The sequence below is a fragment of the Mycetomoellerius zeteki genome, unplaced genomic scaffold, assembly GCF_001594055.1.
Source record: "Mycetomoellerius zeteki isolate Tzet28-1 unplaced genomic scaffold, Tzet1.0 scaffold105, whole genome shotgun sequence".
NCBI classification, from domain to species: domain Eukaryota; kingdom Metazoa; phylum Arthropoda; class Insecta; order Hymenoptera; family Formicidae; genus Mycetomoellerius; species Mycetomoellerius zeteki.
The window spans coordinates 45,834-65,938 of NW_017255965.1; the positions used below are offsets into that span (position 1 = coordinate 45,834).

General features: G+C 37.2%; 2 protein-coding genes across 2 annotated transcripts in view; one reads left to right on the plus strand and one right to left on the minus strand.

Annotated features, from left to right (window-relative positions):
• The first annotated feature begins 1,981 nt into the window (after positions 1-1,981).
• Positions 1,982-6,684, plus strand: LOC108722407 (OTU domain-containing protein 7B). The gene is made up of 9 exons (XM_018447507.1): positions 1,982-2,458; positions 3,310-3,556; positions 3,642-3,900; positions 3,983-4,133; positions 4,203-4,574; positions 5,054-5,370; positions 5,451-5,609; positions 5,681-5,756; positions 5,818-6,684. The coding sequence occupies exons 2-9, from the start codon at positions 3,322-3,324 to the stop codon at positions 5,917-5,919; spliced, it is 1,671 nt and encodes a 556-aa protein (XP_018303009.1). The 5' UTR covers positions 1,982-2,458; positions 3,310-3,321; the 3' UTR covers positions 5,920-6,684.
• A 1,888-nt stretch (positions 6,685-8,572) lies between these two features.
• Positions 8,573-20,105, minus strand: part of LOC108721790 (ubiquitin-conjugating enzyme E2 R2) — a 12,107-nt gene continuing 574 nt past the window's right edge. The window contains exons 1-5 of the mRNA XM_018446550.1: positions 19,903-20,105; positions 14,461-14,547; positions 10,078-10,175; positions 9,537-9,671; positions 8,573-8,927 (exon numbers count right to left, since the gene is read on the minus strand). The exon at positions 19,903-20,105 is cut by the window's right edge and continues 574 nt beyond it. Of these exons, the coding sequence (XP_018302052.1) occupies positions 8,705-8,927; positions 9,537-9,671; positions 10,078-10,175; positions 14,461-14,547; positions 19,903-20,076 (717 nt within the window). The 5' untranslated portion in view covers positions 20,077-20,105 and the 3' untranslated portion in view covers positions 8,573-8,704. The remainder of the gene's footprint in view (positions 8,928-9,536; positions 9,672-10,077; positions 10,176-14,460; positions 14,548-19,902) is intronic.

Below are 20,105 nucleotides of genomic sequence, written 5' to 3' on the forward strand. Positions count from 1 at the left end.
TTGTAGTGAAATAGCGCCTCAACTATATACATATTATTAAATTCTAATAAGAATACTAGATTAAGTGAACTAAGAAAATATAGTATATTAACCATATAAACAATTTATAAATGGTTAATATTACTATATTTTCTTAGTTCACTTAATTTACTTATTGTTCTTATTAAAGCTTTATAATACATAGTTACAAATTTGTGTATGCATTTCTTATTTATTTTTGTCTTCCAAGTTCGAAACCAACGCTGCGCCTTTTATTGTAAGCGAGTGGTTTCCTTCTTAGGAGAAACTGAACTCCACTACGTCCCTCTGGTGACAAAGCCGCGTACTACTCGTACTGAGCGACACTTTAAAAATTTTTGTCTAAACTAGAAAAATGTAATTGTTATATCTATTTGCATGAAGTCCAAGTAACTACTCAATGTAGTTGAGTCACTACTTCACTACCAATTAATAGTGCATACAATTTGTTACCGTGACTATATTTTTATAATATTCAGCATTACTTTAGTTTCTATTACTTTGTAAAACTAGTTACAGGTACTTTAATTGCAAAAGTTGCCAAATTTATAGTTGCTGGAACTATTTTGTTTTCTCTCAGTGCAGAAGCGATTAACTTAAAAAGAGAAGAAGCTAGCCGCTGGATTGATATTCTATATTTTTTAAATCGTTTTTCCTACAGATTTAATTCGTGTGTTAAACTAATAAAAGATTAAGAATGCGTGTCAAAGTAAATTTAAATTGCTCGAACAGTATGTTGTCAGAAACATTGCGAAAAGAATTGCCATCGATAGTAGTTAAAGAGAATAGGAAACGACGAATATTGGTATTGTGTGCAATTATGCGAAAATTGCAAGAAAATGAGGAGAAATCGTACAAGAAAAAGCAATATTGGGTGGCTACTTTTCGCTGTAAGAGCCGCCGTCGTTTTATTGACGCTACAAACGCTTCGAAGCGTTTGAGCGGCCAACCAGAACAAAGAATTTTACTAATTGACTAATCAAAGAATGCTTCGAAACGTTTGTAGCGTCAAATGGACCGCAGCCTAAATGATCTCAATTCGGTGCTTTTTACGCGCGTTTTAGACAGCTACAATAATGTATTCGCAGGAGACGCAAAAAGAGGCGAAATAGTCTCGATCAAATTTCAAATTGACGCGTGCGTGACGGATTGAACCGACTCGGGGACTCAATCCCTTCAAAGGAATTATAAGTATCACTGTCCCTACGGACAGTCGGCACATATTCATAGTCCGTTCTTATTAACTCTTTACTTAAGACGGTCTTAAATATATGCGTTCCATTTCATGCGTGATGCGCATGATGTATCATTTTATCCTTCTTTAATATTTGATGAACAACAAAAATAAGTGATACATGATGCATGAAACGCAATACACTCGTCATGTGACATTACAGAACGATGTCGCCGTACCATTAATTCGTTTCAAATTTGTCTAAAAACGCTGGCTACTAGTGCAATCTAGTGCAATACATAAAAAGCTTCGCTTATCCATAGATGACGTAAAACACAATTTACATATATGACGTAAAACATAATTTACATAGTCTACGTTGTATATATAATGTGGATATAGATTTATGGATTATTACATTTTACGCGTAAAGGCACAACCTTGGAAATTACACTATGTGGTGCCATCTGACTGTTTTCACTCTAATCACAATGCTCGTCGAGAAGACGTTAATGCAGTCTTTTTTCAACCGCGTAAAACTGCGATAAAATCCCAGCCATCGGTCTTCGATATCATTTGATATTATCTCGTGACAGTCGAAAAAATTCTGTTCCAAATATAGCATATAAATAACAAACAAAAGAATGAGTCATCGTGTCTTATCTGTCGATGCAGAAAAATTCAATATCGGCGCGTCATCGCGTGTATATTTATACGAACGCCGAGTTTTCATCCTACGTGCTACGAACGCGACCTATTATTTTTTTTGCCTTTTTTTCCGCCTTTCACTAAAGCGTAGAAAATTCGCGCGAATCGCTCGAGGCACGCTAGCGTAACGCGCACGCGTACACGGCGGCTGGCCGTCACGCGTCACGCGACGTTGAGACATGTGACCCGTTTAAAGTTTCACCGTGCGTGCAATTACCGTGCGAGCGCCGCCGCGCCGCGCTCGCGGATTCCTGTCGCGCAGTCGATTCGAGTCGGTTCTCGGAGCCTCCCACTACGTTGCATCTACGAATCCGTAGGTTATGTCGCCGTGTTTATACTCGCTGTGATCCCGCGAGATCGAAGTATTCGGACACGCGGCGCTTCGTGTCCGCGCGCGCTTACGATCTGTCATCCCAGTCATCGCGGCGAGCCTGACAGAGGATCGCATGGGCAAAATATGAGAAGGATCACGTCGGAACGTCAACTGGGACATCGGCTGGAAAATCGGCAGTCGTGCTACTGCGTCGTGTCCGCGAGCTAATTCGATAACGGCCCAAGGTTCGCATTCGCGATCGTTATAGATCGTTCTTTCTCGCTCTTCCTCGTTTTTCTCTCTCTTTTCCTTCTCCCGTCTTGGACATCCCGTATCGAGACAAGACTCTCACGCATATGTTTACGCGCAGACAACTATCGAACGAAAGCGAAAGTCGTATTTTTCGTCTCCGAGGAGGTGTGCGTCGCGATCGATTTTCACGCGTTGCGTATTTCTTTTTTTACCGTAGGTGGTGGCCGCTACGAAACCTTGTCCTATTTCTGTAGATCGCCTGTATACGTATGTATATATGTATATATATATATCACGTAAACATATCGTGTACTAATATATACTTCAGGACTTTCTCGCGAGAACGTTTTTTTTTACGGTCTGTTTACGGTTAGAATTAGCCATCGTGAAAACTGTCACTCTTTTAATCCGAGAAGTAGACTATAATATGGCTTATTTATTTTGTGAAGGCTTAATGATTGTATGGATGATACAATTGTCAAAATTTAATGTCAAAAATTATAAGTTTAATATTTCTATTTTTATTTAATTATTCTCTTTAATAAAATTGACAAATACGATACATCATCGAGAGGTGTGCTCAGAATTTATTAAATACATTTTGATAACATTTAGGGATTAATCTGAAATTTTATAGGTTATCTGATTATCTAATTGGCCTAATAATTTGCAAGAATAATATTATAATCTATTTGTAATGGTATTGGAATGTTCTGGAATAAATTATCTAATTTAATTATGTGTGCGATGGATCAATTTAATTCTTTATTTGAAGCTGACATGCTATGACTAATGACTGATGACTCATTCTTAACATAAGATCATTTTTTGTGTTGATTGACAGGACAGCTGTGTTATGAGTGTTGGTTTATCCATGTACGATGGCTTGGAGAGTGGCTTGGAGAGCGAGAGTCCTCCTGGTAATGGCTTGGACAGCACTACGGGTGCTACAAAAAAACTGGCTAGAGGTATCTCCCGCGCAACTGAAAATGCAGCGATTGTTTCCTATGCTCGTTTACAATTGGCAGCCTTAGGAACACTCGATACACCAGAATTCACATTTTCATTGCCAGACTTGTCTGTGTATCCAGGTATCATTCTTTATCCAAATGCAATGTGTATCCTAATTGTTTTTTATTAACATTAGCAAACTTTTGATTGATATTTTATATCTAGATTCATTTCGTAAATTCTTGGAGAAGGATCTGATAGAGAATGGATGCCTGAGTTCTTTAGAAGCTGCAGGTCGATTAAACTGGTGGTACAAAAGTGGAAGCACTAGAATTCTTTGGCCACTAGCAACATCTGGAGATGGCAACTGTCTACTTCACGCTGCGTCATTGGGAATGTGGGGCTTTCATGATAGATTACTTACTCTGCGAGAGGCATTACACAATACTTTGACCAAAGGAGAATACAGACATGCACTTTTCAGGTATAAAATAAGAAAATATTAATTTTAAAAGACGAGAGATAAATATTTGAGACACCTATTTATTTAATACCATAATTATTAGACGATGGAAGTGGAGACAAATGAGCCTGAATGAAGCGGCTGGATTATCGTACACAGAAGCGGAATGGTTATCAGAATGGCAAAGTATAGTGGATATGGCATCTCCTACAATCAGAAATCAGACTGCTACCTCTTATCAGAGTCTTGAAGAAGTATTATAACATCTTTTCTTGACTATCAACTTTTATTTTAGTTAGATATACAATATATTTTGATTTCAGATACACGTGTTAACCTTGGCTCATATCTTAAGAAGGCCTATAATAATTATAGCAGAAACTATGTTGAAGGACGCGGATGGAGTAGCTTTAGCACCAATCCCATTCGGTGGAGTGTATTTACCCCTGGAAGTGCCGCCTTCGCATTGTCATAGAACACCCTTACTTTTGGCATATCATTCTGCTCATTTCTCCCCGCTTGTAACTGTAGATGGCTGCAATGATTATGGCAGCGCTTGTGGTGAAGGCGTTAGTATACCATTAGTAGATCCAGACACGGGCAAACTGTTATCAGTCTTATTTGCCGTGGATCCTGGCCCTGATTGGGATTGGGTTGATGGTTCACGAGAATTGTTAATTTGTACGCAGGATACCGTAAGTATCCTGTTGCATACATTTAGCCTGTCCAACACTTTGCTCGTGAGTCGAAACGCTTCCACCTCTCCACCTGAATCAGATCTGTCCAAGCGTCGTAGAAAGAAGGAACCAAAAGGGAGCCAATTTCTCAATTTGCAATTATAGTAGGTGTTTTTATTTTGTTTATTATTCTTGTTTATGACACCCAAAAATTACAATAAAATTTTAATCAAACGTTTTGATCTTTAATCTGATCATCATCAATGATTTTTAAAATAACTGATGATGACCAGATTTCTACGACGCTTGGACAGACTTGAATTTAGATGGCATCTATGTGTCTATCCTTTGTTATTTTCGCTCTGTCTCGCTTTACCGAGATGGTGGGGAGGTGGAAGCGTTTCGGCTCACGAGCAAAGTGTTGGACAGGCCTGATTTAGCATATTGTTAATAAAGTATTAAATTGATAACGGAATCATTTTATTACTTGTATGCAGATGGAGGCTTTGTTGCGACAGTATTTAGATTGCGAGTATCAAAGTTTCACGTCCGAAGATATCGACAGGCTTTCTGATTCGGATGGTTCTTTATCGAAAACCGCGAAGCAATTGTTAGAGGTCGCGAAACAATTCGGTTCTATCGGTAAATCTGTCAGTAAAAAAATATGGTCTATGACGAACAAAAGGCCAAAGAGCCCGCCTTCCACGAGCGGTGGAATTTCGACAGAAGGCTTGTTGTGTGTGAGAATAAAGAGTAGACGTCATCAGTACGTGGATCAAATGCTTCAAAATTATCTTCAGTGTGCCCATGCAAGGTATTTCCACTTTGATTATTCGATAAATCAGAAGAGTGTGGATCATAGTTACATCGATTTGCTGTATTTATATATTGCAGATATCTACAAGATCATCAGGTGGATGACACAGGTAGTGAACTAAATTACGGTGCCGGCAAGTCCAAATTTTACGCTGCCAGTGATCGCGATAGTCATGCGAGCGTTAACAAACTATTACCTACTAACACAAACAAAAATCATACGCTTTATCTTTCGAGGTATAATTGCAAAATCTAGACTTTCTTCACTATATCTAATCATGAAGAGTAAATTAACATTTTTTTCACAGATCTACATTTTTTATTGATAAAACTCCATCAAGTAATACGGGACCAGAGACTTGGAATAATAGTGACCATTTAAAGGTATGTCAAGTAATTTTCAAAAGGAATAAATTCTGTTAATTAAAAGTTGCCATTTGTACAGGGCACCGTGAAGGAGTGCCGCAGTGAACACTGCCAATTCTTTGGATCGCCAGAAAACCAATATTATTGCTCGCAGTGCTGGGCTCATCAACAGTCTCGTTAAACAACCGTCCATAATCGTACATGACAATAATCTCAGATTAATATCGTTCAAAATAAGCTATTAAATAATTTTTAGACATAATGCTAGCCGTAAGATAAAGCTTATGAATGTCCCACCAACATATCGACGATAATATTATGTTGTTTTCAGTTTTGTTTCTTCTCATGTTTTCTTGTATTTATTAACATTTTCTATCGGAAAGCTGCATATCGTATGCACAGGATTCAATTAATCGACATACTGACTCATTATGAAGCGTGTTTATTGCAGCACATATTTTCGTTTCAAATTTAAAAAATTGTGTATTTTTATTCGAATAACAAAGTTATTTTGCAATTTCGATGTGCCTTCTGTTCTATATACGCGGAACAAAAAATGATGATTATGATAAAAACGTTCACTCACAACTACCTCTACAATTCGATTATAATGGTCAGTAGTTATCACTCCGCGGTTTTTTTATATTGATAAAAAATGATATGGAAACGTTTATAATCTCATTATCCTGTGCATGTACAGCTGTGTAAAGAATAAACCATATTTTTATACATATCGCCTCATTATTTACCGATGTGCGGAATATAATAGTAGTTAAGAAGATACACAAAAAGCCAGTTTTTGCCATAATAAAATGTATTTACACATATTTCCTCACATTAGCCTATCATCATGTGAAAAAGGTAATTAATAGTAAATGATTAACATTACCTGACATTATTACCCATATTCACTAAATTATCGACAAAGCATATGTGATAATATTACGCTAATTTTATTAATACCTCTATGAAGAAAAAACTTTATGTACAAAAAAGAGAAGGAAATAATTATGCAGTATATAAATTATTGTTTTTTTTTTTCAGTACTTTGTATGTTTTCTATTATTATAAATAGCTATATAAGAAAAACATGAAATGAGAAAAGATTTTACAATACGTCGAAGGAACTAGGGATATTCACTTCAGCTACAATACTACTACAAGCGCAGAGTATATGCTTAGCTATTGGAATTTAAAAATGTCCTCTTGCTTTCATTTTATCATTTAAACACTTTCAACATTCGATATTGGTCTTTCAATGAAATGACTAATAAAGAAATAAGTAAAAGAGTACCACCTATATATTTTGTGTCTTTAAAATTGAGTTTCACGTACTATTTACAATTTCAGTCATACGAGCACAGAGACAGTATCAGAATCGATTAGTTTTGTATCCAATACCTTTCACTTAAGTAGTAAGCTTACATTTAACCAATTTCAACTGGAAAGTTTTACTTCCTCTTATGAAAGATGATAGCTAAAGAGAGATCTTTAAGAAAATTATAAACCAAAGTAACTTTTATGGCTGTAGCATTATGCGCGTATAAGTTTCATTATAAATTCTTTTCAAGACATTTAATGTCATTTATAATCAAAACTAAAATGTAGCAAAAGTTATTCATTTTTAAAACCATGAGTGAGTTTATCATTCAGACCCGCGAAGAAATAAAAACATGATTATGGTTAATTTCATTTTGTAATTCAATAAAATAATACGGCGAAAATATCAGTATGATTACATCGATATATAGATGCACATACATATATAAATATAATTAATGATATCAATGTATAACATGGATTCTAGTGTGTGAGATGCAAAATTTATTACTGATAATTTTTTAACAGGTCTTCTTCGGCAGCTTTTTTCTCTTACACTAGATTGAATTCTTCCCCTGACAGTTTTTTTTTCTTTTGTGTCATTGTAACATAAATAATTATTCAAAACAATGCAAATTTTATATATAGATATTATACTTAGGATCAATTGATGTACCCATTTACAACTTTAAATAAGATGTGAAACTAGATGTCCAATGTAAAAAAAAAATCAATCGTGTACTTATAGTACTTACGTATGATTATTTTTATCGAACGTTTATCATTGTAAGGTAAATCAATTGGTCCGTTCCTATTTAAAAGATCAAAGTGCCAGCCACAACACAACAAGCAAAGTGCTCCTATCCATAGTACTTATATCCATATCTCACGCGCGTATGCGCCGTAGCATATTGCTTAAGTTAAAGAGCTTGTAAACACGGAATTCTCCATAACTTCATACAACTATTAACATTTCAATCTTTCTATTAACTCTCGCCCAGCGAAAACTGGCATCATTCTTAATTAACTCTATTGATTTTTTACACGTTTCATAATAAGTTTCTATAAAATATATTAAATATTTATGTAATACCTATATCGCGTATTTGTGTAATACATACAACAAATATAGCTTAACATTATATTCAATATATTATATATGCATAACGTGAATAATCAAATTTTTTAATCACGCGCCATAATAAATAAAAATTTTCATTACGTAATGATTCAATTTTCGTTGTCCAACAAATATTTCGGTAGTGCGAGAGTTAAAGAATATTATCTTTCATAAACCATCGTTAAACAAAATCTTTAAAATTACTAAACAATAAAATTTTTAAAAACCATGAATTTCTTTTATATATAAAGTCTGAATAGGCTATATATATATAGATTTGTTTTTAAAAAATATAAATAACAAAGATTGACGATGGTTTAAGAGAGACATATCCATAATCTTATTTAAATTTTTTTTAGAGTATTTTATCCATTTTCGACAAAAAAATACTTATTTGAACTTTGATATCCAGAAGGAAAAACAGAGAGATCGTCCGGTTTAGAAGCTCGTTAATTTATTAATCTATACAGAACTGATATATAATAATTAGCGATTCACGGTTTTTTATTATCATTTAAGAAATGGATCACGATTCCCCATTACCACTATCATCACCATCCTCGTAATCGGTCGCGCTCAACTGCTCATCCTCATCATCATCCAACTCGTACTCGTCATCGTAGAAGTCCGTCATATCTAGTTGTTGTTCGGCCGGCCTCGCTCGAGTCTTTATGCAATAATCCTCCAGAGTTACAGGCACGACAATACCTTCCTTTTCGGCTTCCATCTTGGCAGCTTGAGCTTGTTTCCTAAACAAAAAAACATAAACGAGATATATATTGAGAAAATACCTACCTTGGTTGTGACCAATCTTCTGCCTATCAAATGAAAAATTAAATATATTTTTAAAATATATCTAAAATTTCCTTGAGAATTTCTTGATTCTTTAAATATCTTTTTGTGGCTTGCTTGGGAATATAGAATTTTCTAACAAATATTTCATTCGTAAACACCAAAATTTTAGAGAACAATTAATCGACTTTAGCATGAAATCTAACGTAATAATTATTATTTATAATGCAAATATTGTTATTTCTAAATTATTATTATTTCTAAACAATAGCCTCTTAATAACAGGTAAATTAATATAATTGTTAAAAAAACAGTTTTCATTTTCGTGTATAATTAGAACAAGAATTGGTTTTCCTAGATAAGTTTATATAGCCGCTCTAGAGCGTTAAAATATATATATTTATGTTGCACCGACATTCTCGTTTCCGCAGTTATCTGTTTCGCACAGTCGTCACAGTTTTTAGCACGCTATGGATCCGATAGCGGTACAATTCCAACGAAAATGCGCAAAGTTTCTTGCAATCGCGTGATGATGTCACGCAATGGCATTACTAAGGATATCTTACCTTATGATATTTTCATATTCTTTGTCTCTTCCTTTGGAATCGCGCCAGCGTCTATACATCACGGATGCGTCAACGTTGGCTGGACTATACGTGTTGGGCTCATTCAACAACGAGATCACTGACAGCAGGATAGTCCTGAGATGAAATATATAATCGATTAATAATTCTAACAGAAATTTCTATCGTTGTTTCTACAATTTCCAGCATCTTCAGTTTTATATTTTGAGAATTATTGCTAAATCGCAGACAATTGCAACTTTCACACGGAGAGAATTTTTTCTTAGAGCTTACCCTGAAAATATGATAGTCGTGGGACAACATTGTACTTTGAAGAATTTTAATGCAAACCTCTCTCATTCATTAATAAAACTACAATAAAATATAAAATAGGTTTGATTAACTTTACTAAAGTGCATGGTAAAAATCTTTAAAATATTGTATTGTACCACAACTATCATATTTTCAGAGTAAATTTTAAAAGAAAATTCTCTCCGTGCATGGATTCTTGTTTTCGATTTTATGCGTGGCACTGTGCACCCACCTGACATTCTGGGTCGGATTCCACCTCTCACACGGTAACTCACCGCTTTGTGGATCGTCTACGGGTGGATGCAGGATTGATATGCACAGATCACCGTTCTACATAAAGAAAGAAGTAGCCTTTTACACTAATTCTCCTAACATTTAATTCTTCACCTTTCGATTAATATAATAAGCCTGTTCGTTATCGTTGCATTGGACTGCGTTAAAATTTTTTACCTCACCTTCACCAAACTTCAAATATATATTTCGTTTTAAGTGTACACAATAAGTGCCAACAAGCGTAGTAATCACAAAGAACAGGCCTTGTATCGGTTTGTTTTCTGCAATGAGTTGAAATTTACGTATGTTATTTTTGGAAATTTACCCAATAATGTATTTTGGTATTTATTCGCTTACATATGTGCTAAATAATTTATTGTTAAGAAATTAAGGTGAGCCTAACAAAGATGCTCGCTTCAACTTGAAAAGATAGTCATATATATATTTTTATTTGCAATTTCTAAATATATTTATTGTTATTTCAGAAAAAAAGAGCCTGTGCATGTGTAAGAATTTGTGCGTGTGGCGTTCGCGTTCATTTTGTTGTCCTTTCGCCAATACACAGCGACCTCGGTGCTTCTGGTTCCGCGTTTCTTGTCCCTGAGAAGACATCGTTGCTCGAAGGACGAGACCTCCGGATGTACCTTTACGGTACGTGAAGAGAAGTCGCCGAGGTCACCGTGATTCTACACCATATTCGGAGAAGAGATATGACTTTTTTAAATCAAAATTATGCGTTATCGGAATCGAATAAAACTATCAATATACGAGAAGTAAGGCTACGTATAGCAAGTAGAAAAAAAAACATAAGTCTTGGGCCGTCCTATAAACGCGTGCCAAACATTATGAAAATCGTAGAAAAATTGCTGCAGACGTTTTCTCATGCACAAGAATCGCTTCTATCTTTCGTCTCTCCTGTGTGAAGACGTTCGGCAAGTAGGACAAGGCGCACCGTGGTTTCACCGTGGCTCGACTCCGAACACCTCGTAATAAACCACGAAGGCGAAGGCGAGCTCCTCGAGTAAACGCCCGGCACTTGACACGACCGCTCCGACGGCGATAGCATCGCTGTATCCGTGCATGCATTTATACAAGCCGATGAGTACAGACGCAGAATCGCGCGAAGTGTAACCGGTGGAGGTGACCGGCACTTGAGATCTATATATCGAGAGCTACACGCAAACAAAATGTGAGAGGAAGCGTAAAAAAATAATGAAATTGATTCTAGAAATAGATTCTGCGTAAGAAACGTGATATTCAGTGGCTTATTATAAAAGCACTCTGCATATATTTTATCTACACGAAGCTAAATAAAACAATGCCGTTGCCTCTTATTCTTTACGTATGTAAAATGTTTACCGTATTTACCGTACATTACTGGATTTGCGTGCCGACGAAAAAGATCAGGGAAGATTCGCGTAATGTACAAGATACACACGCGTACGAATAATATGAATTTCACGACGGGGAAAGTTGGGCTTGAGAAGAGCGAACCGTATACGTGTTAAGCCATGCGGTATATATCGAGTAAACCTTCTACGACGGTCTGCTTCGATTGCGAAAGACCTCTACATACTGAAGTAAGTGCCGTTTTCTCGAGGATTTGCGCAATGCGCAGATTATCATCGAAATAAAATTTCACGCGGCGAAGAAAAAGCGAGATAAGTCGACTCTTCGCGTATGATTAATCTCCTTTGTACAACCGAGAGTTACTCTTTTACGGTCTACCTCGCTGGATATAGAGATCGTTGATTTTCACTTTACAGTTAGTGTGGCTTCGCTATGATCACGCGTAATGGAAAAAATGAAGACGACGTGCTACAAGATTTTGCTATGTATTTTGAATTTAAGGATGTATCTGAGATACGACCATTGACAAAAGTCTCCCAAATTCGAAATATTTATATAACTGCGCCAAACGTGTAGTAAATCTAGTGATAACTTATATAAATAGTAGATAATACAATATATATATATTTTTTTTTAAATTATTTTTCACTTTTCGATATTTTATTAATTTTATTTGTCATTTTTCAACTTTCTATAACAAAACATTATTTACCGGTGCAAAACGGAAAAAGTAATTGGAATACGGTTAAAAAAGATAAATATGCATTATTTAAATAATATAAATATATTATTATGGCAGAATAGGGCAGAATATGCTATATTGAGCCATACATACCGCAAAATTGTTATGAATAATAATTTCTCTGAAACCGCGTTGTGAAAATGAATTTAATTTTGCAAAAAGTTCCAGTAATTTAGGATCTATACGTAAAAACAAATTAAATTTTTGATACTATTTCTTCAATACTTTTATTACTAATTACATTCGACAAAGTTGCATTTCCCGTCTCTTATAGAACTTTAATACTAATACTGGCCAATTAATCACTTATTTTCACACACACACACACACAGTATTAAAAATACTATTAATAATATTTTTAATACGTAAAATAAATTATTAATTGACCAGTACTAGTATTAAATTTTTATAATCATCATAATTAAAATAATAATTACTTTCTAACGGTTTAGTGAATCTACTTGAAATTTTTTTTTAGTATATTACAGATAACAAAGGAAGAGTTTCCCGCAATTTCATCAATTTAATACTATTTTTGGAATAGCTCAGATACATCCTTAAATGTGCTGAAATACAAATAAAACGGGCATTTAGCGTTAGATATATGATAGAAATGAGAAATGCCGTATTTGCAAAAAAATACGGTAAATAATTACAGTTACATAAAGATAAGTTGTTCAGCTTATCAATCGATTAGCAAACAGATCAACTGTTTTGGATATTCGAGTTGAGATAGGAAGTAAACGGCGATTTAAAATACCCGATTTAAAATATTCAATTTTATATTCGTATTCGCGTCTCCATACTACACACATAAACTATGTTATTTTACTGTTAATTCTATATTATACTACAAACATGTCCAGTTTGCAGCAAGAGAGTAACTGTGAGAGTAACTAGTCTACAATTCACAAACTTTAATATCCTCTCTTCGACAGTCCAGACCTTTAAAAAAAAAGTATTCGTGTTTGCCTCGTTACTCATAACACGTTCTCGTCGTTACCATCCCTATCGACGACGGGCGAGTGGACATGGATGTCCACGCGGGCTTTCGACGGTCATTGACTTCGCTTCGCTAGCCGCCGAAGGGTCATATACGACGAACAGCGAGCAAGAGATGCGCCGACCGAGGTCGATAAGCGTGTGGGAATGCGATACTTTTGTACAAACGCAAATGATACCACCGCAATATGTAAGAAGAACGCGGAAATGCATTCCCAATCGCACCCTGAATACTTCCATCTCAAAAGATACTCCGAATGATACGGTCCGTGCGAAATATCGTACTAATCTTAATATTTTATACCTGTACTTGTTGGTCACATGAGAGCAAGTTAGCTATATGTGATATTTCTATAAGAACGTGGACTATTTCGCGAGAAATTATTTTAATATACCTTATTTTAATCAATGTTTTATTTCGCGTGGACGATATTATAACGAACGAATGAGAGCGAAGTTTAAATGCAGTACTTCGGCGTAACAGACAGGAAACGGTCGTGCTTTCGACCTTTTAAAGTGGCGAACAACACGACGATCAGTCCTCGTAAAAACGTCGCGTATTATCAGCAGTGTGCCAACTTGTCTCGTCGGCTGAACTCGTTTTCCCGCTAATCGTCGCGCAAATTCGCATGTCGACGGATACGGCGGAAGAACAGGAATCTCAGAGTTTTACAAACGTCGAACCTGACGACGTGTGGCTCGCGATAAATATAGTACGGCCGGACGTTCCAAGAATGTGGTGGCGGTGATACGTCAATATGAATGCAACCTCCTGGCGAGAACTACTATGTAACGCGCAATTTTTCGAGTTGACTGTTTTTACTTTCTTTTTTTTTTCCCTTTCCCGTCCCGTTCGCCCGTTGCGTCTCGATGGTACCGACGGCCCGGGGTTTGGACGGCCCGGCTGGTTTCACAAGCGCTGAAAGTGACGATGTAAAAGCTGATGGTTGTAAAAGCTATGGCGGCGGAGGGTGGAAGATAAAGAGAGGCGGACAGACGAGCGGACAGAGCGGGATGGTCGTTATACAGCAGCGAGGGGCGGTGAGAGTATGACGAGAGCAGAGAGAGAGAGAGAGAGAGAGAGAGAGAGAGAGAGAGAGAGAGAGAGATTGGGGGGAGAGAGGAGGATGAACGGAAAAGGGACGCAAGGGAGGATACGCACGTACACACGTACGAGAGGAAAGGGTCGAAACGGGCAGAGAGAGAGCACGCGGGGGATCGATAATTCTCGTATATATTCTCACTCACCTCATATACATTCGGATGCCAAACTTTTGTCATGAAACGAATGCTCGGTGGACTGTACGGATAATCCGGTGGGAACTTCATGTGTGCCTGTAACATAACGAATCAAGCTTCGTCAAGATATATTCTAGACATTCGACTTCGGCTTCGGGTCGCCGAGACGCCCACGCGTAGTCCACGCGACACGCGCCTTCGCTCACGTATCTATATGCATCGACGTGGATTGAAACCGTTATAATTTCAGCGAGTTCAATATCTAACGTTACACACGTGCGGAAAAATGTGCGTTGCGCTAGTAAGACCGTCGGTTCTATTCTCACGATCAACGTGGGAAATTTTCCCGCGTGCGTGCACCACCAAAATTAGTCAACCCACCGAAGTTATACCGGTTTTAGTACTTGTTTATGCGAGCTCTCGAAAAATTATCGGAAACTTTTTCGTGTCAAGCTTATGTCTGATCCAATTTCACACATAAACTTTCTGATCTGTTATTTACAACGATGTACAAAGTTAGAAATTGGCTAATGGCTACAATAACTTATTTCTTATATTTTGTTAAAAAAAATTGTTATTCAAATTGATAAAAAGAAAAATTAACGCTCTAGAAATTAATTACTCTAGACGACCTGTAAATAAACACATCGGAGTTCACCGATGCGATACCGTGAAAGTGGAGCAATATGGCCGTTTAGAACGTAGCCGAGATAACGAGACAAGATGTAAAATCGGAGCGCAGGCTTCGACGTCGATTCGACATTTCGATCGGGTTCGGAATCTCCAAGGGAATCTGCAACGATATCGATTTCTATTCCAAAGCGCGAAAGGGGTGTCTAGCTATTCGATGGAGGCTTCGTCGTCGGGGACGCTATATTGATCGCGACCTGGTCATGGCCCAAATATCCACCTCGTCCTCCGGGATAACCGCGTTCTAGAATTAACCTACTTTCTACCGACTACACGCTTACAGTGTCACGAAAATTCTACTCGGACTGATTCGCGTTGCGCCACGTGTACTCGCAAATTGTCTCATTGTAGCAATTTTTGTTACAATCAATTTTCCGGAACTGCTTATTCAACTACAACGGAATTGCTGGCTAATGGTTGAAAAGGTTCTAACTTTATAATGTGTTTTCTATTTATCTTCTTAACGTGACAATTAATGATGCACGAAAAGAATGATCTACTAAGGTATCTAAAAATTTAGACAAATCTGAAAATAATTTAATTGGACCATCAAAATAATTACATAGGAAATCTCAAGCATGATGAGCAATGCTATAAAAAGTCTAACAACCATTTTGAGCCTTTTCCTACATAATCCAACAAAATTATTGTCAGATCTGTACCTAGATAAATTTTTAAACACTTTAACAAAATTGTTCTTTCCGTACATGTTCAACTTCTACTATTAATTTTTTTTATAAAAAATGGAATTTTTCTGTAATTCTTATTTATTGATAATAATCGACGCCCATTGAAATAAATAAATATAGGCACATATCGAGTTTTCCTACGTGATGCCGCAATATTGATTGCGATTATCAGCGTGCGATCTTATGTGCCATTGTCAGGAAATATTACGTGAATTATGTCTCCAATACAAACTTTCTATTTCTATAGCAAAATCCTACTAGAATTTTTATATTTCATAATAGCTATTCGTCTCGAAAACCGCTTTGGCAGAAGAGAGATTATAAATCGTGTGGATTTTTGCAGATTGCTCCGGAATGGAACTATCACCTCGACGTCTTTCGTCGCAACTCCACCGTGTGACCTACAAATTTTCGCGACCTACTTCGACAATAAGCAACTGTGGTCATCGTAACGCGACGTTGTGTAACGTGAGCTAGGCGACAACTTTTAAAACTATCGAATCGTGTCATGCCTGACGACGAGATCAATTCGATTCAGGCATTTTTGTAAATGAGACTGTCATTCGGTCTATTCTATTCTTAGCTTAAAAGTGAAATTAAAAGGCGAGGCAATAACAATATTTTATTCAAAATCTAATTATAATTATCCGATTTCAATCAATCGCTCTTTTGTCAACCTTTTTATGCGTTGTAAACTATGATATAAATTCTTTCGAATTTATAAGTTTCACAGATAGAATTATGTACGTTTTTATAAAGATAAAGTATGTAATTTGTAACTTGTAAAAGTTTATCATATTTTCTTTTGTAATAATCAAATTCTTTTCGCGTAATAACTCACGAAAAGAAAGGAAAAGATAAAAATAACTTTTAGCTTTGTCAACATGCGTAAAATATAAACAAATACTTTTCCTTTTAGAATCGTGGATCCGAACAAATCGACAACCGCAACTTCTTTTTAAAGATTCGCGGTATATTGACTATCGATTCCACAGCTGTATTATCGCGAAAAGTTGCACTCGCGAAGCGGGATGTCCGCCATCTCTTCACGAGGTGAAAGGATAAAGTCTGATCGAGAGACGGACTTCGTGGAAAATGAAATGGCGAAGTTGCTGCGTCGAAAATCGTGAGCTCGTCAGATAGCGGATCGATTTTTCGTGCCCTGACGACGAACCGGCGCACGATCGTCTCAGCGGAATGAGATTAGGTGAAAGTTGGTCGGCCGTGCCGATCGGTAAAGGCCTGCTTGCACCAAGAATAGAATTGAGACAATGCTCGATGGCATTTTATGTAACTTGGCAACCGTATCGGCTATCTTTTACCGAGCCGTGCATAAATTTTGATCAGGGGACAGGGGAGGGACAGGGGATTCTTTCGATAAGCAGAACGTAATCTTGCGAGAAGATCGCCAGGATCGTCGTTAAGACCGAAAGAGTACGAGACTCGATATCTCCGTCATGTGCTATTAAAATGCGAGAGAGACATTGATATTTAAGTATCGCGTGCCAACATACGCACGTTTCGAATACACAATCATAAATCCAAGTCAAATTGAAATTTTCCGCTTCGTTTTAAAAGGCAGTGATCATTAAAAATGAATGAGGGAGGCGTGATCCAATCAGATTATGTGCATACGCAATTCTTTCAGCGTTCCGTTTCGTATCATCGCGATACGAAATTACGTCGCAATGCTCTTTCGCGACTTTGATAAGCCTCATTCCGTTATACATAGTTACGTTGCTACCTTTAGCGTTCTGCGAAATGAAGTTTATCTCAAGCTAAATAAGGCATAAAGTCCTGTATAAATTTGCATTATAAAACTTGATCTATAAAGCTAAAACCCGAAACAATTAAATTTATCAGCCGTTTGATCTCGCAAAATATTCGTAACGGAAAAAATTGATTTTAAACTAACCAGAAAAAGTTCATAAATAAAGGCGAGAAACTTCGTACCCCTTTAGACAACGAAATGATAGTACGTAAAGTTATTCATTCACGAAGATACCTCAAACGCAGCGTAAGATGAAAGCGATTGTTTACCTGAGCACGGCGCAACGCAAGCATTCACCGATTAAGGTCTAACACGATTACGGTAAAATGGATAATAGATTAATTCAGTGCTCCGAGCGGAGCAGTGGACGCAGTCTTTCGAAATAACCACGAAGAGGGATTTACATGCGCAAGGTGTACACGGCTTGCAAGAACCGCCGCGCTCGTTATTGTCGGTTACGTTGTGGGAAGATACGTTGCGTTACGTGAATAGGCGTTCACTCGTTCACGACGAGGCAGAGAGTGGTTTAGAAAGCGGACGGGACATGCAAAAACTTCGTAGCGCCGCGGCGGCAATGACAGAACTCATTTTACAGTCTGGCGTTTTAACCTGGCTGAGCATTAAAGCTTCTTTTTGCCTCTTCTCTGCAATCGCACTGGTTCGTGTCGTCAGAAGTGAAAAATCATTTCGATCTTTTTCTCACACACGTGCATTTACATTTCACACATTTTTCACCATCAGACGTAACATTTTTGAATGTGACTTTAAGAGAAAAGACAGAACGTCGATATTTCGAATCTAACAAAAGAGCCAAATTATTTATCTGATTAAAACGTTACTATTTCCTATCTAACTTTGTTAAATATTAATGCAAGAATAATCAATCTTCGGCGACTGAAAAAAGGGAAAGATAATAGATGTCCAAGTCCAAGCATTGGACTTCATCAACCGGTCAAGGTAGTCTCAATGACTCGCATGTGATTGTCAGAATTCACTTGGCAGGAAAATGCTTTAGTTTCTGAGATAAACATTGGCTCAAGGATAGGAAACAAGGCGCTCGAGCTGTGCGGCGACGCGAAATTCCGCATTGTCACACGTGCAAACATTTGGCGACGATAAAACAGATCATTCGAATCGTTTCATTATCGAGTTAATTATAGGCATCGATTGACAGATCATTGTTTCCTCGTATTACAAATTTGGATGCCTACAATGTGACGATATCCTCTAAATCTGTTTTGAAAAATATTTGTTTTTCCTAAAATTAAATAGACAAATAAATAACTCATTTTTAGAGTAGGCTACAAAATGTAAATATCTGATTTATGAAAATAGAATGCAAATTATAAGCCACATGTTTTCAGAAACGCAGTCTCGACGTAAACAATCTACGCATTTAGACTGCGGTTTTTAATTAAAAAATAATTTTTTTTTAATTAGATACAAACATATAAATTTATTTCCTTGGCTTCAAGAATAAATCACAAACTAATTAAAAGCGGTCATGTGAGCCACAGCAGTCGAAATATTAATAATTATTATCGAATTACATCGTTCGCAAAGGATGAATAATACAAATAGTTCAGCTGTGCAGACGTTAATAGTTTTTGAATCCAATATTTAACCGCAGTAATCTTTGCGATTGCATCTATCAAATTATACGTCAACTTTATTTAAACTTTCTACCTTTTTCGATATCAGATATTTTCAGTATTTAGCAAAGTGGAATAGATACAACATGTTGCAAATGCATGTTCGCGATATCACGCGGCGATAAGTATTCCACACCACATTACCAAGAATAGAATCCGTGCTCTATACTTGTATACGTATGGATTTACTGGCAAACCGAAACGATAGTCAATAACGTCGAGTTGCACTATGCGCCAAGTTAAGATACGCGTTTAATCCGTGTTTTATCGTAAAAAGTGTTTTATCGTAAAAATAATATATATGTGCCAGGTCGCCATGGGACATATTTAAAAGGCACAGCTCGCACAAAGACCCTTTGTTTATTTTACGATAACGCGGATAAGGAGGACGCGTTTTCGAGGTGAACGAAAAATCTCCTACGTGGAATACCGATTAAACTCGGGCTCGGACGGAGTGGGAAACGGGACGCGACGTAGACAAGCGCGACATAACCAAGAAGGGACCGACGGGGCGCGTATAAACTGGTATAAACGCGGAGCTAACACCGTCGATATCGCCTGTATCGCCGTTGCTCGGTGCGACTCCCGTAAATACACACGCGCGCACGTATGCACACCGTAAACAGCACAGAGGGGCACAGCGGGGTACCTTGAAATATCCGCCCTGGTAGAGAGTGTCGGGTGGACCGAAGATCGCGACTTCCCACTCGAACATGTTGTCCTCGTTGACCAGCTTGACGCGAAAGCCTTCGACGGGTTCCTCCTGTAGGCTTTTGTACTCCAGGGCGAGCGCCCGTAACGCGCTGCTCGTCGGCTGTGCCATGTCTTCACTCTACACGTCTCTTTCTCTCT